Source organism: Canis aureus, chromosome 4 (genome assembly GCF_053574225.1).
Source record: "Canis aureus isolate CA01 chromosome 4, VMU_Caureus_v.1.0, whole genome shotgun sequence".
Lineage (NCBI taxonomy): Eukaryota > Metazoa > Chordata > Mammalia > Carnivora > Canidae > Canis > Canis aureus.
In genome coordinates this window covers 53,055,078-53,082,375 of record NC_135614.1, presented here as the reverse complement: position 1 = coordinate 53,082,375, position 27,298 = coordinate 53,055,078, and the positions used below count along the sequence as shown (strand labels likewise).

Here is a 27,298-nt window from a genome sequence, read left to right as displayed (position 1 = left end):
ACACATTGCTAAAGAAATGTTTCCTGACAATTGGAAATATGATGAATAAAATAACAGTAGTCTATTCATTACAGATAGCTTAATGGTAATCAAAACTTGCTTTGTCATGCTGTAAATGTTTAGATTGTAAAAGTCTAGACATTTCATTAATATTTCTTGAAGAATGGGAGATACTAATTTATCCATTTATGAGTCACCATGGATGTAAAAAGACAAATAAATGAAATTGCCCTCATAATGTGAAATGCTGCAACATAATAACAATTTGATGTTCTTGTTTAAGATTTCAAATTGAATGTTGATTAGTTAGCAATATATTATACTAACATTTTCATTTCAAGAAATAGTCCATTAGTCTAGAATTTGTGGATAGGGACATTCGTAATTATTTCTCCCATGATTGAAAAGATACCATCTCTTATGCACGAACTTTGGATATAAACAAGAAGCACAAGCTTTGTCATTAACACTGGGCATGGGAAACTGCCTGCAGGACCAACTACAGGGGCCTGTTTAAGTTTCATTTACAGGAAAATTTCTCTTCTTGATATTTACCCTATAAAATGATGGCAAAGTTAAATGAATCTGGATCTTCTGCCACTCTGTAGTCTTTATGGACTTTTTTTTTTTTAAAGATTTTATTTATTTATTCATGAGAGACACAGAGAGAGAGAGAGGTAGAGAGACACAGGCAGAGGGAGAAGCAGGTTCCATGCAGGGAGCGTGACATGCTACTCCATCCCGGGTCTCCAGGATCACACCCTGGGCTTCAGGCGGCACTAAACCGCTGAGCCACCTGGGGCTGCTCTCTATATTGACTTTAAAATTCTCACTCCACTTATCAAATAATGAAAAATAAAATCAACTTTCTTTTTTTTTTTAAAAGATTATTTATTTATTTATTCCTGAGAGACACAGAGAGAGGCCGAGACACAGGCAGAGGGAGAGGCAGGCTCCGTGCAGGGAGCCCGATGCAGGAGTCGATTCCAGATCCCAGAATCACGCCCTGAGCCAAAGGCAGATGCTCAACCGCTGAGCCACCCAGGCATCCCTAAAATCAACTTTCTATAATGAATACATATTATTTTCATAATTGGGAGAAATAAACTTTATTACTAGAATAAGTGGAAGCGAATCACAATTTTTTTTCCTACAGTTGGTATTTTTAGATCCCATATTAGGTTATACCTACCAATTTTAGGCTTAAAATTAAGTTCTAGGGATGTACTGTGCAACTTTGTGCCTATAGTTAACAAGAATATATGGTACACTCAAACATTTTTTAAGAGGATAGATCTCATATTAAGTGTTCTTAATTCAATAAAAAATTAAGTCTATGTCATATACATGTTTTGTTTTTAATGAAAACAATGAAAAAAATTTAAATCTCTTTTCCCAATGATAAAAGTAATAGACTTCCAGGTCTAGGACAAGAAGGAGTTGTTGCACTCCTCCCCATTCCTTCTGCTAAGTACAACTAAAAACACTGGATGGCATTATGAAACAAATACATGAAGACTCTAAAAGATAGAAAAAAGGAAGACTGGATAGTTACCTCAAAAGACATGGCAGGGAGTTCCCTGGGTTTTCCTTTTGCTTCATATTTCTCAGACTGGGTGCTGGAAATGCAAGCAACCTAGAAACGCCAGCAGGCTCAGACAAAAACTGCCCCCAAAAGTCTGCTCTCTCTAGACAAAGGACCAGGAAAGGCATAGCCTAGCAAGGAAAAAAATCATTCAGTTAATAACCACTCATACAGAAAAAAGTTAACGTGGGAGGCCTGAGCCATAGAAAGTCTTGCTTGTAAGGTTGGCCTTTGGCTAATCATCTGGAATCTTCACTGATAAAACAGTTCCCTACATTGATATTAAACTTTCCCTAAATTATACAGATGTCTCACTGCACCTAGACTGTTCATGCAAATGATAATGGTTTATGTTATACACTTACTTTCCTTCTGGGAGTCTGGAATTGGTACTAGGCAATGAATATCTATATGATTAGCCCCCAAAAAACCTTGGGCACTGAGTCTCTAATAAACTTTCCTGGAAGACAATACTTTATACCTATTATCATAATTCACTGATGGAAACATTTAGTGCATCCTGGGCAATTCTATTGGGAAAGAACTCTTAGAATAGCGTGCCTGGTTTTCTTTAGACTTCACTCCATAAAACTTTTCCCTTTGCTGATTATGCTTTGTAATCTTTTGCTGAAAATATCATCAGAGAATACAACTGTACATTGAGTCCTGTGAGTACTCCTAGTGATCACTGAACACGAGAATGTTTGTGGAGACCCCAGCACACTGCCATACTCCAACCAAGTACCACACAAAAAGTGATGGTCCCACCCCCACCTTTGTCAGCAATATCATGCCAGACTATAATGAGGTACCCCAGCCCCTCTACCAGGATGGTGTCAGAGAAAGCTGAGTAGAAAGCTAGAACTTTTACCATCTTCCAGTGGTAATGAGATCCTCCCCTACACCACCCATAATGTCAGTGGAGGCCATGTGGGGAGTAGTGACCAGACATCCTTCTACCTCCCAACTAGGAAGGTATCAGTGGAAATGGAAACCTGGTAGAGAACTTGAACTCCAACTACTATGCAACAGTAATGAGGTTCCCTTTCCTGCCCACATGGGTTGACAGGAAGGGCTAATGGGGATAGGTACTAGTACCACAACCAAGAAGTTATAAGGTGGCATCTCCCTAACCCCACCCTGCAGTATCAGAGAAAGCCTATTACAACAGAAGATTTAAATAAGATCCAGAGTATCATAATACCAAAAATGTTCAGGCTACAATAAGAAGATACTTGTCAGACTAAGGAGAATCTCAATTTGAATGAGAAGACAACAAATGTCAACACAGAGGTAGGATAGATGTTGGAATTATTGGACAAGGATTTTAAAACAGCATAAAAGTATTTCTTTTTTTTATAAAAATGTTTCAATAAACAATTATGAACATTCTTGAAACAAAAAAGTTTCAGCAAATAAATGGAAGATATAAGAAAAGACAGGTTGGAAATTTTAGAACTGAAAAATCACCATATCCTAAAATAAAATTTAAAAAAAATTAGTGGATGGGCTCAACTGAAGAATAGAGGGTTACAGAAAAATCAGTGAACCTGAATACAGATAATAGAAATGATCCAATCTGAACAATAAAGAAAATAGTTAAAAAAAAAAAAAACAAAAAACAGTTCTGGGGACCTGTGGGCTATACCAAAAGATCTAAGATTTGTGCCAGTAGAAAGAAGGTGGACTTGAAAAAGTACTTAAATAATTTTTGAAAAACTTCCCAAACTTGGCAAAAGACATAAACCAACATAGTAAAGAAGCTAAGTGAACCTCAAACAGAATAAACTTAAATACATCTCCACCAAGACGTATCATAGTCAAACTTCCGAAAAAGAAAAAAAATCCTGAAAGGTGCAAAAAAGAAACAACTTATAAGGAGTAGGAAAGAACAATTCAAATGAAATTTCTCTTCTGAAACTATGAAGGCCAAAAAGAAGTAGCACATTTTTCAAGTGCCAAAAGAACTATCAATCCAGATTCTATATCCAAAGAAAACATTCTTTAGTAATGAAGGGGAAGTCAAGACATTCTCAAATGAAGGAAGTCTCAAGGCATTTGTCGCCAGCAGACCTATCCTGATAGAATGGCTAAAAGAAGTTCTCTAAATAACAAGTGAATAATAAAGGGACATTAGGAAGAAAGAACCATGGAAAGAGTGAAGACATGGGTAAATACGGATTAATCACCAAGGGTTAGGAGTGGTAAGAGGAGGAATAAAGGTGGGCATAAATGGGTAGCACAAGGTATCCTTGTAGTGATGGAAGAGTTCTGTATCTTGACTGTAGTGGTTATATGAATCTATATGTGATAGCACATGACATACATGCACACACATTGTACCAATGTCAACTTTTTGACCATACTAAGGCTATGAAAAACATAATCATTAGGAAAAAACTCAGTGAAGGATGCACATGATCTCTCTCTTTGCAACCTCCTGTAAATCCATAATTATTTTTAAACATTAATATAAACTATATATACAAATGTATATACATCTAAAGCATAGAAAAGACTTGCAAGGATAGGCATAAAAATTATGTAGTAAAGATATATCTGTATTATTTGAATTTTTTTAAAAAAAGAATGCCTTCATGAATTCTTACATTAAAAAGAATGCAAAATTATTGTAAAATATCCAAACACAGAAAAACATAAATAAGATGAAAATCACTTGCTCTATGATGCTATCAAGAGATAATTTCAATACACTCATTTAACAACTGAGTGTATCCCATGGCACCATGAACTGTTAACACTTTGGTGTATATTTCAGAACTTTCCTGTGCATCAAGAGCCATACACAGATTATAGTCATTCATGGATATGATTATTATACACATAATATATATTATATAATAAGCTCTCATTACTTGATGTTCTATTTATTAATATTCATCCATTCAGCAAATATTTGATTACCAGCTTTAGCCAATATCATGTTAGACTCCAAGAATATAATGGTGAATTAATCAGACAGGGGCTGGTTCTTTACAAAGTTTACAGTACAGTGAGAGACTGTCATTAAAAAAAAATCTGAAATACACAGTTATAGATTGTATCAAGTTTAAACAAATGTAAACAGTGTTTTGAAATGCCCAACTGTGAAAGGAAAGGTATCTTGATGGCAAGATACCATGGCATGTTTATCATTGATGGAAATAAACCAGTAGAGAGAAAGATTAAAAATACAAGTGCTAGAAAAGATATTAGATTTAAAGAAGGCTGAGAAGGAAGGAGCCAGAGCACAAGTATAAGGGTTGGCTTCAGGTAGAAGGAAATTGCCAAATAAAAACAGAAGCAAAAGAAGCAAAGACAGGTGCAGATATAACTTAGTTCATAGATTCAGAGATCTTAAGTTGAGGCAATTCCTCTGTGAGATCTTCTATATTCCTTTTTTTGTTTGTTTTTCCAGGGAGTGAGGGGCAGAGGGAGAAGAAAAGAACTTCAAGTAGGCTCCCTGCTGAGCCCAGAATCTGACACGGGGCTTAATCACATGACCCTCAGATCATGACCTGAGCCAAAATCAAGTCAGATGCTTAAATGAGTGAGCCACCCAGACACCCTGAGACTTATTTTCTTATCAAAAATATAAGGCGATGTCATTTGCCAAGAACAAGCACGTAAACTGGAAGATCTGAGGTTTAAAAAGAGTTGTGGTTTTAAGTTGTCATTTGGGAAAGCAAGCTAAATAGAGAAAGACAGTAAACTTGCCAGGCTGAATTAAGAGGCTGTGGAGTCTGCCCTATGGGACAGATTCTAATCATTTCAGCACACTGACTGCAGCCAGGGAAAAGGCAAGGGAACAGGCATTAGGAGAAACAGTAGCATTAACTTGAAAGAAAGAAGGGAAGGAAGGAAGAAAGGAAGCAAGAGGGAGGTAGGGAGGGAGGAAGAAAGGATTGTTTTTTGCTTGGGAGGAAACAAAATGCCCTAGAGACAAGGGGAAGGAGGTAAACAGGTCAGGTGAACGTGGCAGGATTTCTGGCTTGGGTGCAGGAATGTCCTTTAGCCTTCTAATCCAAACATGATCACAGTGATGTCAGCAGTTTATCATCTGATTTTATGAAATTGGTTCCATGTTTTAGTCTCTTAGACCTAACAACCTATCAAAACCCTAGGGAGGAATTCCAGGCATCTTTAGTTGCTGCAAAGAATTATGAGTAAGGCACAAGTATATTACTTTCCACACATTAAAAAGGAGGATCTAGTGAGCAATAGAAATTTAATTATTCTCTTCCTAATGGCACTTGTGGGTTGCTCTGAGCACTTTTTTTAAAGTCCACTTTGTATTTATTTCTAGTTACCAGAAGTCCTTTATTCCTAACATAATTTTTTATTTCATGAATATATAGCTAACTAGAAAAGGACATGGAGGGATCCCTGGGTGGCGCAGCGGTTTGGCGCCTGCCTTTGGCCCAGGGCGCGATCCTGGGGACCCGGGATCGAATCCCACATCGGGCTCCCAGTGCATGGAGCCTGCTTCTCCCTCGGCCTGTGTCTCTGCCTCTCTCTCTCTGTGACTATCATAAATAAATAAAAATTGAAAAAAAAATATTAAAAAAAAAAAAAAAGAAAAGGACATGGAAGAACTGAGATACGGGCAAATCATCTGTTAACTGGACTATTTGTCCAAAATACTCTGCTACCGGGGATCCCTGGGTGGCTCAGTGGTTTAGTGTCTGCCTTCAGCTCAGGACATGATCCTGGAGTCCTGGGATCGAGTCCCACATCGGGCTCCCTGCATGGAGCCTGCTTCTCCCTCTGCCTGTGTCTCTGCCTCTCTTTCTCTCTCTCTCTCTCTCTGTGTCTCTCATGAATAAATAATAAAATAAAATCTTTAAAAAAAAATACTCTGCTACCATTATTTTCTAAGAAATACCACTCACTGTTCAACACTTGCAATTTTAAAATTATCTACATTTGAGTAACATCAAACTTATCAACCTTTTGTACAATGGCTATTTTATCATTAAAAAGAAGAATCTCTTTATGCATCCTTTTGCTTAGAATTAAAATCTAAAATGTCTTAGTTGACATTTATGACTAACAAAAACAAGCTTTTCTAGTAACAGGAAAAAATATACAGTGGCCAAGCAGCTGGTTAGCACATGAATAAAGAACAGACTGAGTTGAAAGAAAATAATTCATTCTGGAGTTCAGTCCCTTGTGTTTCGACCATCTTTTTTTGGCTGGACTGCTATTGTGTGATTTTTGTACAAAAATTTTTAACTTGGGGTTTTCCTTGCCTTTTTTTTTTTTTTTTTTTTTTTTTTGAGAGAGAGAGAGTGAGTGTGTGTGTGGCATATGGGAGCTGGGGTGGAGGGGCAGACGGAGAGGGAGAGTTTTAAGCAGGCTCCACAGCCAGCACTAGTGGAGGGGGTCTCTATCTCATCACCCTGAGATCATGACCTGAGCAGAAACCAAGAGTGGGATGCTTAATCAACTGAGCCCCCCAGGCACCCCACTTCCTTTTTTTTTTTAAGTAAGGAGGGTATACTTTTATTTCACTGAAAATGTTTCATTTTTTAAAAAAGCAGCTTTTCATACACTACTAATGCAATATGCAATAGAAATTACCAAAAGAAAAGAGGTAAGAACATACAATAGCGTTTGTCTTGTCTAAAAAGCTGGGAAGACACGAAACTTGGCTTTTTGCTTTCCTTCCATCGTGGCCAAAACGGGAACGTGAATTATTTACATCACTGTGAAGTAGAAGTAAAAATATATGTAATTCAAAGACTGGTGCATAGCTCAGACCAGTATCATGTCAGCATTTTCCCTTCCACATCAAAATCTAAGTTTTATTTGGCGCCATATGCAACAATCTAGCGGCAATATTTTGTTTTGTTTTGTTTTTTGCCTGACAGCAAGCGATGCCCGTTGAGAGCTTGTTGTATGAATCAGATAGGGACTGCTCTGAATTTCCACCAAAGTCTACAATTCTTTTGTCTGGGTTTGTAACTGGCTTTCCTCGCATTCAGAGGGAAGGTGGAGCGGAGGTGGGGACGGGCAAGGGGAGGTAAAATTCGATGCCCGACTTTAGTGACCTCGATGGCAGCTCTCGTACTGAGATCTGCTTCTTTGGTTCTCGGAGTGACTTAGGCTCACCCCTTCCCTTTTCTGCGGGTCCTCAGTTTACCGTTGCATAAAACGGGTGGAAGTCCAAGCTCCTAAAATTACTCAAGTTGGAGGCCCCTGGTGCCGGGGCGGGGAGCGGAGGGGGCTCAAGTCTTCAGCCTTAAAGGGCCCCTTTCAGCCCTCATCCGGAACACGGCAACGCCACACGAGTCCTAGGCTCGAGTCCTACGAAGGTCTCCGCACACCCCTGCAGCCGGGGCCACGCCACCGACCCACCGCCGCGGGCAGCGCAACAATACGGGAGACGCCCCCCGCGGAGCCCCGCCCGGCTCCGCGCCCACGAGCGGGCGCATGCGCAGGCGGGCGAGGGCTGGCCCGTGTCCAAGGACCCCCCTGTCCGCCCCGCGGTCACGGGCCACAGTCTCGGAAAGGCCCAGCTCCCGCGCCGGGTCAGGAGATCCCTGGCAGCCGCTGTCCAGGATTACCCTGCCGGAGACGGACGCGGGAGGCCGCCGCGCAGTCTCCAGCGCGTTTCCGTTTCAAACCTGAACTTCCGGCTCGTTCGCCGGTTCCGGTCCCCGTTCCTCACTTCCGGCCGCCGTCGGTTCCGCTGTGGCCGGTTCCTGCGTCCACTGCTGCGGGCCCCGCGGCTCTCCAGGTGAGGGGACGCGGGGCGCCCCGGGGCGCTGCCCCCAGGGAGGCGGTCGGGGCCGGGGGGCCGCCGCGCGGCGCTGCAGTTCGCGCGACGCGGCCTCCACGGCGGCCCGCGGGCCGGGCCGGGCCGGGCCGGACGCTGCCTGCGGGCGCCCCGGGCCGCGTCTGCCCCGGTGTGCGGCCCAGGCCGTGGCCCCTGCAGCTCCTCGCCGGGCCTCCGCCCTCCCGCCGGGCCTCCGCGCTGCTGCCGGGGGCTCCCCAAGCCCCAGTGGGTTTTGCGTCCCCAGACTCCATTCCTGCGCCCTTCGGGGTTTGTCCACGGCTCCGCCTCCCCCTCCCCCTCCCCCTCCCCCTCCCCCTCCAGGTGAAGGCCGGGGCCTCGGGTTCTTGGGGTGCCTGCGACGCCTGCCTGCCTGCCTGCCTGCAGCCCTAGGGCGGTCGCCTCCCGCGGCTGCCGCCGTGCCGGAGGCTGGTTGAGGGCTTCACCTCCGCTCAGCGCCCCAGGCGGTCGCTTTTGCTGTTAGTTTCAGGTTTCCGCAACTTGCGGCCTTGGACAAAATGGTTTTCTTTTTCAGTTTTCTAACGTGGATACGTGAAGACAATAGTCGTCAGTTCAGGAATGCAAAGATCAAGTGAGATAAGCTGTTTGAGCAGGTGGCCGTGTGGTCATCGCCACCGTCCGCCTTGCGCTTTACAGTTCACAAAGTGCTGTCACAGGTGTTGCTTCGTCCATTAACGCTGTTCTCGTGAACTCAGGATCGCCTCATTTTGAGGCAGGAGTTTTGGAATTGACCGGACGGGTCAGTTCAGTATGTTAGGCAGAACTAACCCAAACGGCTGTCCTAGAGGTTGCGGTCCTTACTTGGGTAGTAGTTTTAATTGCCGTCAACCCTACCCCAAATCATTTTTCGGTGTATTGATCTGATAGGACCTAGAATGACACAAAGCATTAGAATGGCGTGAGAGAGGAGGTTAAATGGGAAAACATAAAATGACTCCTGCATTTGCACTGTGTGTTCCCTTGGGAGTGATCTGAATGTTGGAGAAATGAGGTTCAAAAGCAGTTTTAAGGACTCTGCGTTTAAGATTTCGAGGGTGTTTGTTTTGTTACGCTTGGTCGTTCAGAGCAATTGCCAACTTGGGATTCCCACCAGGGTGTAGGTGTACAGTGTATAACATTTGTATACTACTCTACTAAGCGTGCAGAGCCCAATGCCATCTGGTAGGTTTTCTTTTTTAGCTGAGAAAATTGAAGAGTTTAGAGCACTGGCTCTCAGACTTTTCGTATGCCTCAGAGACGGGGTGAGGGGGAGGCTGGGACAGGGATTGCTAAAACACAAATTGCTGGGTTCTTTTCTCTCCAGCCCCCGTTATGTTTATAGCAAGTTACCAAGTACAGTCATGCTGTTGCTTGGTCTTAGACGACGCTTCGAAAATACTGGTCTAGAGGTGAAATGACTTGCCCAGGCTCACCTGGAGCTCAGAGGATGTTGCTCCAAACTCTCTGCTCTCGCCCCACCCCCAGCACAATGTAAACTCTGTTAGTTGGTGGTGGTCCCATTCTTAGCTCTTGTAAATTTTCATTTTTATTGCCACCTTCACAGAGGAATAATGTTTAAATCATATTTTAGTTTGGCTCGAAAGGTCTTTTTGGCACTTTATTGAGAATCATAACATTTCCTAGAGCAAGTTATCTCAACAGAATGCATTGCCCTAAATTACTACTTTAAATTTCAGTAGAGCAGGTACAAACATAAGAGCGTTAAGTATGATTGATTTTCTAGTGCTTCCTCTAGTGGGCATGTTGAAGACCTCTTAAGTTCCTACGTTATTTTTGTATGTAATGATTCACAGTTTGTCTTCTTGCATTGGTTATTATCCAGGGAGAATGCAATCAAATGTTTCCTTAAACAAGTGATAGCATCTGGAAATGGAGATTAGGAAATTCAATTCTCTGACCTGGGGGGAAACGGACTTAGGAAAATTGATAAAAAGTATTAAGAGAGAAAAGCCCTACATGCCATTGTTGATGAGACTAACAACCACTATTTGATCTTGTGCACTTTTATCTGTGCCTGTGGGTTTTTATTTACTGATCTTTGATGCTTTGCCTCCTGTAGGTCCCAATTCAAGAGAGGCAGTTGTGATGTAGAGGAAGAAACATGAGATTTAGTCAGAAGACCTGTTCTGTTACCGCCTGTGTGCCCATTAGCAGATTACTTAGCCTCTCTGAAGTCCCATTTTTTTAATTGCAAAAGAGGGATGATTCTTATCAACCCTGTTAAATGACATTGCATAAAAACTTTCCAATTTATTAAATACTAAACAAATAATGGCGATGCTTTTTATTTAGCACAGTGCCTGGAACACATCAGCTCAGATTTTTTTTTTTAAGATTTTATTTATTTATTAATGAGAGAGACACACAGAGAGAGAGAGAGAGAGAGAGAGACAGGCAGACACACGGGCAGAGGGAAAAGCAGGCTCTGTGCAGGAAGCCCGATGTGGGACTCAATCCCAGGACTCCAGGATCACACACTGAAGGCGGCGCCAAACCGCTGAGCCACCGGGGCTGACTGTCAGCTCAGATTTTTAAGAAAATTTATTTAGATAATGCTTATTTTTGTAGTGCTTACTATGTGCCAGGTCTATATGACTTACAAATATTAGCTAATTTAAGCCTCATAAGAACCCCAAAGTAGAAATATTCTCATCCTTAGTTTACAGAGAAGGAAACTTAGGCACTAGGAGTCTGGTAACTTCCCAAAGTAAAATAGCCAATAAGTGAGAGAGCTGGGATCTAAACCCAGGTACTATGGCTCTAGGGTTTGCACTTTTAACAACTCACTGTGCCACTTCTCAAGTGTTACTATGAATGGTCCATGATGGAGGAACTTACCTGTAACATAAACCTGGTCAAACAGAGAGGGAGGGATAGGTAGCTGATCATTGCAGAGTATATTAGGAAGTAGTAACTTTAAGCCAAAAATTGGGAGGGTAGGGGAATTTTAACTTTGAGGCCTAATAACTTTTGGTGTTCTGGTAACACAGATTCTGTAAGGAGAAAATCTTGTTTCTCCACCATCCAGTTGTAAAGTAGGACTCAAACTGCATTGCTTCTAAAACTTAGTTACAAATTTAGCTGCGTCTTTGATGTATCTGTTTTAACTTATTTACTGGTATATCCCTTTCTTTTTAGGTATCTTTTTCTGAGTGAAAGCTGCTTGATCGTATGTTTCAAGGATGGCTCTTCCTATCATTGTAAAATGGGGTGGACAGGAATATTCAGTGACCACACTTTCAGAAGATGATACCGTGCTAGATCTCAAACAGTTTCTTAAGACTCTTACAGGAGTGCTACCAGAACGCCAAAAGTTACTTGGACTCAAAGTTAAAGGTAATTCTCTCCTCACTTTAAACTTTTTGCATCGAAACACTTATGAATTTTCATATGTTATTTTTTTCTCTTTAATAACTCTTTCTCCTTTAGATTTCTTTGTTAGGGATATCCCTAAAATTGCTGTATGATAAAAATAATATTAAAAATTTCTTGAAAATACCACCGCTATTAAGATTACTTTTGATTCCTCTGACAGTTGGTGTTTGCTTGTTAAACCTGTGGTGCAGAAGTCTCAGGTAAAACAGTGTAGTTTCTGACATCTGTGTTCTAGCACAGCTTTTTCATTACAGCTGGGTTCTTATACTCTCCCTAAGTTATCTTTTCTGCTTCAAAAGTAATGTTTTAAAATGATGATTTAAAAATTATAAGCAGTGTTTATATCCAGTTCGAAAGGAACTTTCCTGGTGTTTGTGTTTGGCATATCATTGAAGAGTGAATTTTGGGTAGCAAAAAATCTCGAGTTTTGTCTTAGGTGCTCAGTGTTCAAGACTTTCTGGAAAACATCTTCATCTTGAACAACAAACTAAAATAATTTATTTTCTTTAGCTAGTTGAATAAAGATGTTCCTCTGAGATGGAGTTGGGGAAAAAAACAAATTTATTAGTTGCTACTTGTTAGTGTGTTAGACATTGCTAATTCAGCAGTGAAAGTTTGTTAATTTAAGAAAAAAACTGCTGTGGAATCTGTACCAAACCTTTTAATATTAGGGTTTTGTATAATGGGATAGTGAAATCAGCACCTGAACTTTAGTGAGAAAACAGTCATTTGCTTGTATTGTAGGCAAACCTGCAGAAAATGATGTTAAGCTTGGAGCTCTCAAACTGAAACCAAATACTAAAATCATGATGATGGGAACTCGTGAGGAGAGCTTGGTAAATGTTTACTTTTGTTACCATTTGTCCCTTTGAAGGTATTATGATTTATATTACACTGTTGTATCATGGTTTTAATTGTGGTAAAATTGTCAGTTTTGCAGTCCGTGAAAAATAAAAGCTTCACAGTATATGTGGTATTAACTCAGCAGAAAACAAATACTAGGGAACTTTTAGTATATAGTTAGCATAAGCATAGTAGTCGTGCAAATGGTCAAACTTAACACGGTAAATCTACTCAGTGAATGTATGTTATGAATTATAAAATGTGGAAATTTCCTCACAGTGTGTGCTTGAAAGATTCTTGATCTTGGACTGTATCTTTTATTTGCTTTTTATGTTATGCATGTATTTGTTATGTTAAAGATAATCTGGTAAAACAGAACTCTTTTTCATCTTAATAGGAAGATGTCTTAGGTCCACCTCCTGACAATGATGATGTTGTCAACGACTTTGATATTGAAGATGAAGTAGTTGAAGTAGAAAATAGGTAAGTACTTTATACTATCAAAGGAAATGGGTTGTAGTGTGTGAAAAAAGTGAATGTTTCACCTTATTTTATTTTTCCATTAGGGAAGAAAACCTACTGAAAATTTCTCGTAGAGTGAAAGAGTATAAAGTGGAAATTTTGAATCCTCCCAGGGAAGGGAAAAAGCTTTTGGTACTAGATGTTGATTATACATTATTTGGTAAGTCAGCTAAAATTGCACTTTACCTTCGGTTACCCATAACAACTCTTTTTTTCCTTTTATTTTTTTCTTCCAATATGAAATATTTAAAAGTTTTTCTTCTTCTTTTTTTTTTAAAGTTTTTCTTCTTATTATAAAAAGTATATCATTTATTGTAGAAAATACTAAAATTATCTGTAATTCCAAACCCCCAAAATAATTATTCTTATATTTTGATGTGTATCTTCCAGAGTGTGTTTGTATGTATATCCTTTCTACTTTTGCTTAATGATATTTTGAATATTTCAGTCATTTAATATTATTCTTTGTGAATTAAATACAGTTTTTGGTTATCGCTACTCTAGTTTGTGGATGTATCTTAATTTAAGTCATTCTCTATTGATTAACATTTAAATTTTTTGAGGATTATTTAAAAATCATTTTTGAGGGGATCCCTGGGTGGCGCAGCGGTTTGGCGCCTGCCTTTGGCCCAGGGCGTGACCCTGGAGACCCGGGATCGAATCCCACATCAGGCTCCCGGTGCATGGAGCCTGCTTCTCCCTCTCCCTATGTCTCTGCCCCCCCCCCCCTCTCTCTCTCTCTATCATAAATAAATAAAAATTAAAAAAGAAATTTAAAAAATCATTTTTGATATTCCTGGTTTTCTTTTTTTTTTTTTTTTTTTTTTCCTGGTTTTCCATTTAATTATATTGAGGGCAGATTTTTAAATTTAAAGTTTCTCATAATAGCAAAAAGGAAAGATGTTAATCTCATACTGTAATATTGCTAATAAGTGATTAGTTAACTCTTGATATTAGCATGAATTTATTTACTTCTAACCCTAAACTTTAAGTACAGATCATAAATTAATGTATACTTATTTAAAAATTTGATTATTAAGTTAGTTGGGCCTGTCATTTTAGTAAAATGTGATTATGTCTGGAAGGTGAGTGGCTAAAAGTGAGTATAGGTGCCTCTAGTTTGTTTTTCATGTCACAAAATAACGTCTGTATTTTAAAGACTACTTGAAAACTAAATTTACAGTTACTATATGAGCCTGAATTCTGGACATTGCTCCTCACAAATTAACCAAAATATATTCATTAAAACTGGATCACAAAGATATTAAATTGCGTGCTTTGAAAGACACTTGTTTTCAGCCAGTGTAATTCAGTCTCAAGTAGTTTACATTTGAATGTTTGTATTACATTTCATAATTTGCACTGATGTCAGGTACTTGTCCATGGTAAGAAACTAGTAAACATCTATAACTGATTTTCTTTTAGACCATAGGTCTTGTGCAGAGACTGGAGTAGAATTAATGCGGCCATATCTTCACGAATTCCTAACATCTGCATATGAGGATTATGACATTGTTATTTGGTGTAAGCTATATTTTTTGTTTAGATTTCCATGGGAATAATGTTGCTATTTTATAAAATATGACATAAAATGGCCTGTAGTTAAATATGATACATTTTTCATTTTTTTAAGCAAATTTCTGATGAAACATGTTTGACATTCTTGCATTACAGTATAAACTTATATGTATATTTAGCAATACCACTGAAGTAGTCAAATACAGAAAGAATGTAGATTATGGTGTCAGAATAAAAATGATCTTATTTTTCATAAGACCCTACCATGATTAGGAACTTTTCTTTCTGATCTTTACTATAGAATCTTTGATGCTTCAGGATATTGTTGCTTTCTCCTTTCTTTATCACTCTAGTTTCAAAACACTTGGAGAAAGACGTATAAAAAAAATCACAGTGATGTTGTTCTTCAGAAATAAAGGAATATGAATTTACTTAAGGAAAATTAAATGGACTAAAGCAGTATTACTCAAATTGTGGTCTGTGGACCATTCCAGGAACTTACAGGTCTGTGATAAGATCATGAGTTTGCTCCACAAAGTAAATTTACTACATTACTGAGCACACTTTTTAGTTCAATAGACATTTTTTTGTGGCAAGACTTTATTGAGAAGGGAAACAGTGTATTAATTTATATCTGACCTCACTACAAACATTTAAAGTGGCTTCTTGGCAAGCCATAGGCAGAAAAGAGCTGACTGTGAATTAAATGAAATCTTATCGGTTAAAAATGCTGCATTTTTGATGAGTGACTACATAGTTGGTACTTCAGTCTTTAAATTTCCTTTGTACTTTTCCTTTTAGTTAGAGTATCTCCATTGTTCAGTATTAATATGAGTTTACAGCCATTAAGATTAAATATAGAGTTAAATACAGTTTTCTGGTTTATGAGATACAAGGAGGAAAGCTTCCTGGGAACAAATTTTTGTTTAGCAACTGACACCTGAGATGACATTTGAGAAAAAAGTTTTTCCTCTAAATGTTATTTTTTTCCCTCTAAATGTTATTAACGTAGCTTTAGAAATTTAGAGATTTTTTTTTTACAGTCATATGTTTAAAATAACTTATTTTTGTAAAGTATGATATTTTATGGTAGTATGTTGAAAGGGGCCCTTTACTTTGTTCTAAATAAGTGAAATTTTTAAAATCCAACTTTGTCCTTACTTTGTGACACCGGGCAGGTCAGTTAATCTTTCTGAGCCTTAAGTTCCTCATCTGAGAAATGAAGATAAATAAACCTACTTTATAGAGTAGCTATGAGAATAAAAATATTAGTATAGCAACTAGTACCATGTCTGACATAATTACTTAATTGGAAACCCTTTTATTAGCTATGAATATTTTTTTGTTTTTCATCTGGGGATTGTAGACCCAAAATAGATACTGAATTTAAGAAATTTTTCCCTTTTTCATGATTGTTGTCATTATAGATATATCAGTCTCTAAAATTTTATTAACTGATCAGTTTTGTGCATTAGGTGATTCAGTTTTTGTGTATGTGTGCTAAAGATTTTTATTTTGAGAACTCAGATACCTCTTTTGCCTTTAAAAAATACATAAACACGCATATACATGCTTTAACAATTAAACTCCTTTTCCCTTTTTAAACATTTTACTTGGTAATAGCAATGTAGTTTTAGTCCAATAACTTGGGACCAGAAGGGCATATAAAATTGAGGACTGAATTTTATTTTATTTTATTTTATTTTATTTATTTATTTATTTATTTATTTATTTATTTATTTATTTATTTATTTATTTTTTGAGGACTGAATTTTAATATCAGTGATTTCAAAACTGGTTGATGTCTGACAATGAGCAAATACATGACAGAATTTATGAATTCAGTTGTCTCAGACTCATTGTTAAAAGCTCCTAGGCTCAATGAGCGCTAAATTTCCTGAGCCAGGCAAAATGCTGATTTTCATTGGCCCTAGTGATCTCTAACATCATCTTTTGGCATGTAACATTAATCTACTTATATTGACATATATGCCAGTGCATTGTATGGCAGTGGGAACATGGAGATAAATTGGAGATCCAGGTGCCCTATATTTAAGTTTGGATTGATAGAGAATAGTGTCAGGGCTGTTTTTAAACAGGAGTTTTGGTCTTGATTTATAAATTTCCTAGATTCAAAATTCTTTTGAACATCGGTTACCTGTATCTTTTAGATAAAAGTTGTTAAATTTCTATTCCGTATTGATACACTAAAGATAAGTTTATCGGGCAGCCCGGGTGGCTCAGCGGTTTAGCACCGCCTTCAGCCCAGGGGGTGATCCTGGAGTCCCTGCGTGGAGCCTGCTTCTCCCTCTGCCTGTGTCTCTGCCTCTCTCTCTCTTTGTCTCTTGTGAATAAATAAATCTTTAAAAAATTTTTGTTAAAGTTTATTTTTATAAATACTTAAAATTATCATAAATATGTTAGGAATTATTATTTGTGATTAATTCGAACTTTTAATCTTGCTTAGAAAACTTATTTATACAGAAGAAAAATTTTGTAAATGAAGTTGAAGCTTTTCGTTTGTATCATATTATCATTCTTCATATTTTAGCTGCAACAAATATGAAGTGGATTGAAGCTAAAATGAAAGTAAGTGTTAGAAAATCCATTTAAGAATGTTTTGAAATTGCCATTTGTCTTTATGGAAGTTCCAAGTTGAATTAATTTCATTCTCAATGGAGGGCATTTAGTAGGTAAACAAATGTGTTTATCAGGAGTAGAGATGTGTTTAAAGTCTGTTTAGTGGTGGATTGTATTGAGTAATTAAGTCTTTTTCAAGAAAAAGTGCAGTAGAGCTCCCCCTCCTTTTTCCCCTCATTTTACAATAATGCTTTCTTCCCCCTTCTTTTGCTTTGGTGTGTAATACCTGTATTGAAGAAGGGATATAATCTGTTTCTAGTTTATTTTCTTTGGACTACCATTTGTTGGCTTAACAAAAGGAGACTAAAAAACATGGTAGTTGTTGAGCAAGGTGTGGTAGCCACTAGAGTAGAAAGTTGGGAAATTGTGGAAAATTGTAGCTGGAATATTCAGAAAGCCTGGAATTTTTCATATTATTGTATTTTAACCACATGAATATCTATTTATAGGAGCTAGGAGTGAGCACAAATGCAAATTATAAGATTACCTTCATGTTGGACAGTGCTGCTATGATAACAGTGCACACTCCAAGGAGAGGATTAATAGACGTAAGAAATCATTTCATTTCTGTTTGAAGACTTGTTTATTTTCTGATACTTTTTGTATTTATGTTGATGGAATAAAGTACAGAAAGTTGAGAAGGACGTTTGACTGGATAGTGAAGTATCAGTTGAGTTTGACATAGGAAGATGTATATAAGCTTAATAAATTGGAATTTTAATGATAGTTCTTGAGCAAGACTGTCAAGAAAAGTCATGGATAATTGTCCCATGATGATGGCAGCACACTGTTGCTCAAAAAAGAGTAGGTGAGGAAAAATACCGAATATCAGCAAGGAAGATACTAGAAGCAAGCCAAAGCATATTCGCCCTGCCTTATATAAAACTGATAAGTAAAAGCAGATACCATGATGCATGTACTTCAGTGTGATGTACATGTAGCGCTGGAGAAGAGCAACAAGAACCATCAAAGAAAAGGGTTTAGCTAAAAAGATTAGGATTCTTTACTTTGTTTACTCATCAAGTAACCAGTCCTTTTATTGCACTCCTACTAGAATGTGTTGTGATAGTCACTGTTGGAGATGAGGAGACATGGCCTATACCTTTTGAAAGGACATGAACTAAGATTAATTGGGGAAAACTTAGCAAACTAGGAAAGCATAGGGGGGACTGTTGAAATCATCAAAATCAAAAACAGAATCCTTTAAGTGCATAGAGATGTATTCAATAAAGGTAATACTTCATACATCAAGGGAAAGACATTACCTACTAAAGTAGTACATTTATAAAATCTAAACAGTAAAAAAAAGTTTGGGAAGTGTTAAACATAGTTGTGTTTATAATAATGAAAAATTTGAGAAATAAAAATCTGGTGGTTGCCAGAGAGGAGGTAAGTGAGGGGATGGATGAAATAGATAAAGGGGATTAAGAAAGACAAACTTCCAGTTATGAAATAAGTAATGGAAATAAAAATACAGCCTAAGGAATATATAGTCAGTAACGTGATAACGTTGTATGGTGACCAATGGTGCCTATACTTCATCGTGGTGAGCACTGAGTAGCGTATAGAATTGTTGAATCACTGTGTTGTACACTTGAAAGTAATAAAACACTATAATTATACTTCAAGTAAAAAAAAGTAAATATTCAATAGTAGGGAATTGGATATAAAAACTTTTGTTCATCCATCATTTGATGTAACAGAATATTAGTGATTTAAAAATTTTTCATGATACATCATTAAAGTTAAGGAAGTATTTAGCAGTATTTGTAGACCATTAGAAAGAAATTTTATCCCTTATTTGGTTCAGGTTTCCCCTTAACAAAGGATCTGTGAACTCTAAAGTTGTTGATGTTTACAAAAAAAGACAGGAGGTGGGGTGTCTGGATGGCTCAGTCGGTTAAGCATCTGACTTGGTTTTGGTTTAGGTCATAGTCTCAGGGTCCTGGGCTTGAGCCCTGCATAGGGGCGAGCTTAGTGTGGAGTTTACTTGGGGTTGTCTCCTTGTCTCCCCACGTGTGCACTTTCTCTCTAAATAAAGTCTTAAAAAAAAAAAAAAAAGCCGAGGTAAATAGTAAATATATCGTTGGTAATGGCTGGATTATAGGTAATTTAAAATTCTCCTGTGTGTTCATTTTTTTTTCCCTATCAGCAGTATTAATTCTTTGAGAACAAAGTAGTCTATGTTTTATGGAACAGATGGCACTTGAGATAATTAGAAAATGACAGCACTATTTAAGAGGATATAGGATTTCTAACCCTGGGTGTCATAAACTGAAGCTCTTGTCCTATTTCTTGAGGCTTTTGTTAGCTAAGAAAATTAAAAATCTGGCTTATTGTATCAGTTCTATACTTGTCTTGAAGTATTTGGGGAATTTGTTTCAAAAGTAAACAGTTAATAACTAAGGCAAATAAAATTAAAATATTTAAAATAATAAAATAATTTCAATAACATTCTTTGTAGTAGCTAGGAGATTAAGAAAAAAAGGCTTTCTCTCTATTAAAATAAGTTCTAGAAAGAGAATAAAACATTTTCAAATGACAACCTTTATTATCATTTACTACCTTTTAATCTCCTATAATTATTTTTATCATGTAATCGCATATTACCATAAACGAGACTCCTGTCTTCAGCAAAAAGTACTTCTAAAAATTAACTTATCTAAAAAATGTTTCTGAATTGTAAAATAAACACATGATTCAAAAATAAAAATAAAGTATATAATGAAAAGTATTCCTCCTCCTGGCCCTTTAGGCACTTAGTCTTCTCTTCCTACTATTCTCATGTGGTCTTTTGGAGACTTTATGCAAGTACCAACAGATACGAATATGTAAAGAGTTATCTTTTTGAAGGCTCATTTTAACAACTCAGAAAGAAAAGTTAAGAATTTACAAATTATAGTGCTTTTGAAGTTAACCAGTTAGTTGCCCTAGAAATTGTGCACCTGTGCCAATCAAGACAGAATCAGTTTTTCGTTTTTCTCTACAAAAATACTTAAATTCTGTATTAATAGAACTGGGTACATTGTTATTATGGTTTTCTGGTTTTGAAAACAGACCCCATGTGACAGTTAACCTCTGAGGGTCATGTTTTAGCCCAGGAAGTCAGTGACTGCTTAGCAAACAAATAATTATTGTAAATTCTTACATTTTAAATAATTACTCCTCCTTTGACCCCAAATTTTCATTTTAAAATTATGGAAAGTCTTATAGTAGGTTTAGTTAGGTAGACATGAGCAGACCTTTCAGAAGTTAATATTGTGAGATCCATTGTGCTTTAAAGTGTGTTGCATCTCAGCTATGGTCTGTTCACACAGCCAGCTGTCACTGTCCTGCAGCAGTGCTGTGATGTATTTTGGGCATTTTTGAGGTATCTCTGCTTTTAAGGAAGGATGAACAATTACTGATAAAATTTCAATTAAATCTAAATTTTTATTCTAAGGTAAAGCCTCTTGGTGTTATATGGGGAAAGTTTTCAGAGTTTTACAGCAAAAAAAACACTATAATGTTTGATGACATAGGAAGAAATTTTCTAATGAACCCACAGAATGGACTAAAGGTAAGATATAATTTTACTTGCTATGTTTATGTAATCTGTAATTTGTGGTAGAACCTTAGCACTGTTGAATTTCATAAATTTTCTGAAGTTTTGTATATGGTCACAGGCAAGAAAGCTAACATGTTTAGAAAAATTCATACACAGTTGAACATTCTCTCTCCCACATTGATATCTTCTTGGTTTGCCAACTCATTCAGGTGTTTTCTTTTTAGTTAGCTCTGTGGAACAACATGGACTTAGTGAGTTGAAGCAACAGACATTTTATTAGGGATACAAATGTTGGGATTTCTGATGTTCTGGTTAGTTGGAAAGCTGGCAGTAAGGATTTGTTTTTTTCCTTTTAAAACTGAAACTAAGGGTTTTGAAAATTCACACAGGGCAGTTGAAGATCTTAAAGTTATAAAATGCCAGAGCTAAGAATCTCAGTCATCTTGTCTGCCTTCTTTATATAAACAATCTGAGGTTAAGAAAATTTGTAACTTGCCCAAAATCATGTATGCAACTGATTAATGACAGAATTTGAGTTAAAATCTTGGTGGCTTGATTCCTAGGCCAGCGATGGATCTTATCATTGAGTCATATGCAATCATGTGTAGGCATGATAGTAACATCTAATCCTGGTAGCTTTGGAAGAAGTGTTTTTCTTGTGTGTTTACCAGGTGCAAGGTACAGGAAAACTTTTGAGAAAAGATTCAGTTTCTCTACACTAAATTCTTTATGAAATTAGTGGTTAATACTTCTTCAGGAAAGGAGGTGAAATGGTAATATTCATGGAATGATTTTTGAAGAGAGCTTTAACTTTAAAAAAAAAAAATACAATAACTGGTTTTGTGTGTGTTTAGAAGAAACTTTTATTTTCCCAGCCCATATTTGGGTCCTACTTCTCTCTGGTGCAGAGATGGTATAAATTTCTAGTTCTTCATGTTACTTTAGAGCAGGATTTTTTTTTTTTTAACTAGTCATTCCGTAGAATCACTGAAGGAATTTCTAAAAATATGTATCTACAGTCCCCCCCCCCCAAGTTTTAATTCAAGAGAGGTATTTTTAAACATTCCACTAATCTCTCACATGTCTCCTTTTGAAACCTCTTTCAAGAAGATAGTTATTAATGATTTACCCATATTGACATACAAGCAGGTTTGAAATTGAGAAATATTCCTACTGTGTTTTGTTGTCATAGTTTCATAATGTTCTTGAAGGAAGTCTCAAAAAAGATTTCAGAGATCTTAAAGATGACTGCTTATTTTTAAAACAGTAAACCTATAATAATATAAGCTTGCCGATCTTAAGCTTTGACATAGAATATAGAAGACCTTGTGAATTATGAATACACGACTGAATTTTGAGTTTTGGTCATGGGTAAATAGATACTCTGAAAACTTCCTTTTTGTTTATACAAGGAAATGATATGAGAATGCAGATAATTCAGACCATCTTAAGTTTCTGAGAATGTTTCTTTGATATGAGACTTTAGTGGTCCTATATAGTCGTTTTCTCTGCTAGTGAGATCATTTTTGAAGAATGGTACAATAAGAAGTGATTATGCTGGAACAAGTGAAGTAAGATGAATAAATAGACTTTTTTTTTTCCCACTTAACTAGTTTAAGTTTTAAATTCAGAGTCATAGGAGTATTTTAGTTTTGCTGTTTAATAGTGCTTATGGCCAAGGGCCTTGGGCAACTAGGAATCACATTTTACTTTATATATATTAATAGTTTAAAAGTTAACATGTTGTCTTTATAATTTTTATTTGATTTTGAAACATTACAGTATTGCCCAAGATTAGTTAGAAACTCATTTCACTATGTCACAATATCATGCCTCTTAACTTTCAGCCCCAGGGCTTAAGCAAGGTCTGATTCCTCAAGAGAATCTTGATCTCCCACATTCATTGCTGCTGCTGTGAAGCAGCACTGCCCACTCTACCTGTCTGGAAGCAGGAACTCCTGCAAGTACTTGCTTCTGCACAGACTCACTCCGGTGCCGTGCAGGTTGTGGGAGCTCAGCTGACCAATAGCTGTGGAGGTCCCTGGCACCTGTTCTGATGCGAGTAGAATACATGGAAAAATTTTCTTCTATGCATTTCAGGCTTATGGTGTGTTTTTTTCTGATAACAGAGAAGAAAGTGTATAAGACATATTTTAAATCTTTCCTGTTCTTGATAGATAGAATATGGACTTCTTTGTTCTCAACCAGTGACAGAATTTAATGTCATCTTTTTTTCAGTGTTGCCATGTAAAATTAATAACTAATAAGCAGTTTGCATTTTCTCTAAATTGTAATAAGGATATATTAGTACTTTATTAAGTACAATTTATCTAGTCCTTACATGTGTGTTTTAGAAGGATGATTTTTAAGAAACATTTTTTTATAAAATGAAAAAAGCCAAATGTAAATAGAACTACATAGAATTATGTAACAAACTCCTATGTATGCATTATTCAGTTTAAACAACTTATTAATTCATAGATGATTATGCTTGCTCTGTACCCTACCTACTTCCCTCTCTGTAATACTTTGAAGCAAATCCCAGACATACCATTTCATCTAAAATTAATGAAAAAATTTTGGAAGGTTGTCTTGAGTTTTATAAAGATTTTTGAGCTGATATCTGAAAAAAAGCAAAAGTCTATTGGAACTGTGACATATAGAAAAGTACATAAAATTTATAATTTAACTTCTAATTTAATGAATTGTTATAAAAATAGCACATGTAATTACCACCCAAGTCAAGATATTAATATCCCTTACTAATTACAATTCTCTATCCTCTCTACCATCCTGACTCTTATGCCTTTTTTTTTTTTTTTTTTTTTTTTTTTACTCTTATGCTTTTGAAATGAATGCTTTTCATCATAAAATATAACAACCTTAAAAATATGGAAAATATGACTTCTTTTTATGGAGAAACTTGTATAATTAAAAAATATTCTTATGGAGACTTTTTTTTTTTTTTAAAGATTTTATTTATTCATGATAGTCACAGAGAGAGAGGGGGGCGGGCAGAGACACAGGCAGAGAGAGAAGCAGGCTCCATGCACCGGAAGCCCGACGTGGGATTTGATCCCGGGTCTCCAGGATCGCGCCCTGGGCCAAAGGCAGGCGCCAAACCGCTGCGCCACCCAGGGATCCCTTATGGAGACTTTAATGATAAAAATGCTTGTGATAAAATGAGGGTACATGTTATATAAATGTATAATATCTTAGGTATATAAAATTTTATATAAAAATACTGAAATGAAAATCATCATTGTTAAAATTTATCTCTCTCTCCTGTTAGATCAAGCTTATATTTGGGTTAGCTTTTTACAAATTGAGTGACATGAATTAAGTTATTTAAGGATTGACCAAAGAGGAAAAAGTCTAGTAGTTTCTCTAGTAGAGAAGCCATGTAGGGCTCAAGTGCTGTAAGAAGGCTTGTGTTCTTAGTTTGAGACTGAAAAGATAACGTAAGGTAAATGAGGTGGAAGAGCTCTTAACCTCGCACTGTAAATGTTATACATTGACTGCCAGTTTATAACACTGAGATAGTCCAAGAGTCATTTTTAGTACTGACATCCCTGACATTTTATTTTTTATTTTTTATTTTTTTTAAGATTTTGTTTATTTATTCATAGACACAGAGAGAGAGGCAGAGACACAGGCAGAGGGAGAGGGAGACGCAGGCTCCATGCAGGGGGCCCGATGTGGGACTCGATCCTGGGTCTCCGGGATCACACCCCAGGCTGCAGGCGGCGCCAAACCGCTGCGCCACCGGGGCTGCCCCCTAAGTGACATTTTAATCTCATTAACTGAATTTGATTGAGAGGACAGTATAGATTTGTGCTAGTTTCCTTATTGCAATGTGAAATGTTGAATGTTTATTTTCTAACAGATAAGGCCTTTTATGAAAGCTCACCTAAATCGAGATAAAGACAAAGAACTTTTAAAACTAACTCAGTACCTCAAGGAGATAGCAAAATTAGATGACTTTTTGGACCTAAATCACAAATATTGGGAAAGGTAAGTGCTAATTGCTTATTCATAATGAATGAAAACATTGGTGACCCTGGTATACACATAATTCTGAACTTTTATTTAAGATGGGTAAATTCTAAAACGATTTTCTAATGCAGTGACACCCCCCCCCCTAAGTATTTTTCCCTTTAATCTTAACCTCTATGTTGTTCATAAACCTGCATCTCTCGAGATCTTTAATACTTGTAGGAGAGAAGATTTGAGACTGGTACATATTTGTGATGCCGCTTACAAATTATTTTGTGATACTGGGTGGCTCACTCTTTTATAAATCATATAGGAAGATAGTCCCTGTTTTTTCATACTATAAAATAAGGTCAGGATAAAGTAAAATACACTAAAAATTTCCTGTTAAAAATCACTCTACAAGTAGCCCCTCTGTATAGCAGAAAAATTAGAAAACTGTAATCCAATAGAGAAACAATTACTTAAGGATTTTCCTTTCCAAAGGGAACCACCTTTACCATCTTGATGTATGTTTTTAGTCTTTATTCAAAGTGCAGACATATGCACACATCTACATACAGACTGCATATGAACATTAAGATTCTGAAGCAGGGAAAACCCCTGGGGAAGTGGATGGGATTATAGTGTACTGCAATTAATTTTTTGGAATTCGATCTTTAAAGATCTGCTTGCATTAATACAGCAACAAAAGAAACTATTGATGTAATAATGACAGTTTGGCTTTTTAGATCATTCTGACATATAGCTTCTTATTAGATGATTCTCATAATCCTATTAGGAAGGAAAGGCAGGCATTTTTATCCTCATCTCCAAATTATAGATAATGTAACAAGGCATAGAGATAATAAATGCCACAAAGCAAGCAAGTTTTGCACCATTAAAATGTGTCCAGATCTTCTGATTTTAAGAGCTCTTTCCCCACCGCCATACAACTGAGTATAGTAATTTGTAAATGTAAGAAATAGAAATGTAAAAATTTGAATTTAATGATAGATTCCTATAAAATAACCTGAAGCAAAAATTGTTTACTTAGTAAATTATTTGTATTTTTACACTCTTGATCAGAGTCCTTTAGTTTGTTTCCAGTCTTTACTCAAGAAAAATAGGAAAATTAACCTCTTCATGCCTGTAAAATAAGTTCTAAAAGAAAGCTCTTCATAGAGCTGTTGTGAGGACTGAGTGAATTAATATCTATACTTAAAACAATGGTTGGTACATTAAACAATCAGGTATTCACAACTATTAAAATTATTACTCATCTGGAGAAGTTTTGAATGAACTGCTTCCTTTGGGAGGAGAATTAGATTGTTATTGTGAGTTTATCATGAAATAGCTTAGACATCTTTATTCTGTTTCTTTCAGGTATCTGTCAAAGAAGCAAGGACAGTAGTTACAAGTTATATTGGCAGTTACTGAGGATACTTGAGATCACGAACTTCTTGCTTTTATGCTAGAAATCATTATGATAGTGCTGGACACTGCAGTGAATATCAGACTGCTTATACTTGGTCTTCCAGTTTTTTGTAAATTTAATTTTATATTTTTTGAAGATCATAGCAATATGCTAAAAAAAAATCCTTTTTCCCCCTATATGAATACTGTTACTCTTGAAAAATATTTTCTCCAGCATTGAGTACTGAGTTTTTTCCCCCTATATAACACACAAAAGTGGACAAAAATGTATACTCAGCAATGTCATTTTGTGGCTTTAGAAACAAGTTATATCTTGTGTTTTTGTCTCATTCTGTTATTGTCTGACTAAATCTAAGACCAAACCCATCTTGAAACTACTGCTTTTTCCCATTTAAACCCCGCAAAAAGAAGTTTTTGAATAAGGAACCTAGTTTGGTATGCTTAAAATCACCAAGATTTTTTTTTATTCCTTTGTCATAGACACAGTTTCTCTTCTTACTGTGCACTATTTACATCTCTAAATTTTTCTGCTGTCTCAGTTTGGTCTATATGTGGGTCCATGTTCTTTGAGTAAAACTGGAAAACGTCAGCTGTGATACAAGTGTGTCTCATAGTATGAGAAATAGAAAACATAAGACTGAATATGAACAATAAAAACTAAGGAACAAAAGTTATTTCTTTTTGGTGGCTAAGTAGAAGCACTTCTGCCTAAAACCATTGTCATAAAAGCAATTAAAGGCATTACATTTTAAGTGGGACACATCACTGGTTCAGCCCTAAAAAGCATGAACAAAAAGTTTTTGTTCTGTTCCAGCTATCTCTTGTCTAAGTGCAAACACTGTGTTTCAGTGAAAATATTTAGCCATAAGAATAAAAAAAAAAAGTTTTGCAATGCTTACGCCTGCAGATATGTAATGTGACCACTGTTTTGTGTTGACAGTATTGCTTTATACAGTTATTGTATTTGAAAGGAATCTGATCCTTTCAAATAAACATGGTGTATATTGTTCTTACGGGACTATTTCAGTGGTGTAAATAATAAATACTTTTTCTTAAAACA

General features: G+C 36.7%; 2 protein-coding genes across 3 annotated transcripts in view; one reads left to right on the top strand and one right to left on the bottom strand.

The window, feature by feature from the left end:
- LOC144311728 (uncharacterized) overlaps positions 1 to 11,273 on the bottom strand; it is a 24,103-nt gene extending 12,830 nt beyond the window's left edge. The window contains exons 1-4 of the mRNA XM_077894287.1: positions 11,223 to 11,273; positions 8,215 to 8,840; positions 7,194 to 7,293; positions 1,556 to 1,716 (exon numbers count right to left, since the gene is read on the bottom strand). Of these exons, the coding sequence (XP_077750413.1) occupies positions 1,556 to 1,716; positions 7,194 to 7,293; positions 8,215 to 8,840; positions 11,223 to 11,273 (938 nt within the window). The remainder of the gene's footprint in view (positions 1 to 1,555; positions 1,717 to 7,193; positions 7,294 to 8,214; positions 8,841 to 11,222) is intronic.
- On the top strand, positions 8,044 to 27,298 carry UBLCP1 (ubiquitin like domain containing CTD phosphatase 1). 2 transcript variants are annotated; one of them, XM_077895683.1, is made up of 11 exons: positions 8,047 to 8,327; positions 11,523 to 11,720; positions 12,504 to 12,595; positions 13,000 to 13,085; positions 13,169 to 13,284; positions 14,550 to 14,648; positions 17,194 to 17,231; positions 17,732 to 17,830; positions 20,725 to 20,841; positions 24,716 to 24,843; positions 26,188 to 27,298. In XM_077895683.1, the coding sequence occupies exons 2-11, from the start codon at positions 11,567 to 11,569 to the stop codon at positions 26,213 to 26,215; spliced, it is 957 nt and encodes a 318-aa protein (XP_077751809.1). In that variant the 5' UTR covers positions 8,047 to 8,327; positions 11,523 to 11,566; the 3' UTR covers positions 26,216 to 27,298. The 2 variants fall into 2 exon arrangements, with proteins under 2 accessions (XP_077751810.1, XP_077751809.1); XM_077895684.1 differs by lacking the exon at positions 17,732 to 17,830 and having other exon boundaries at positions 8,044 to 8,327.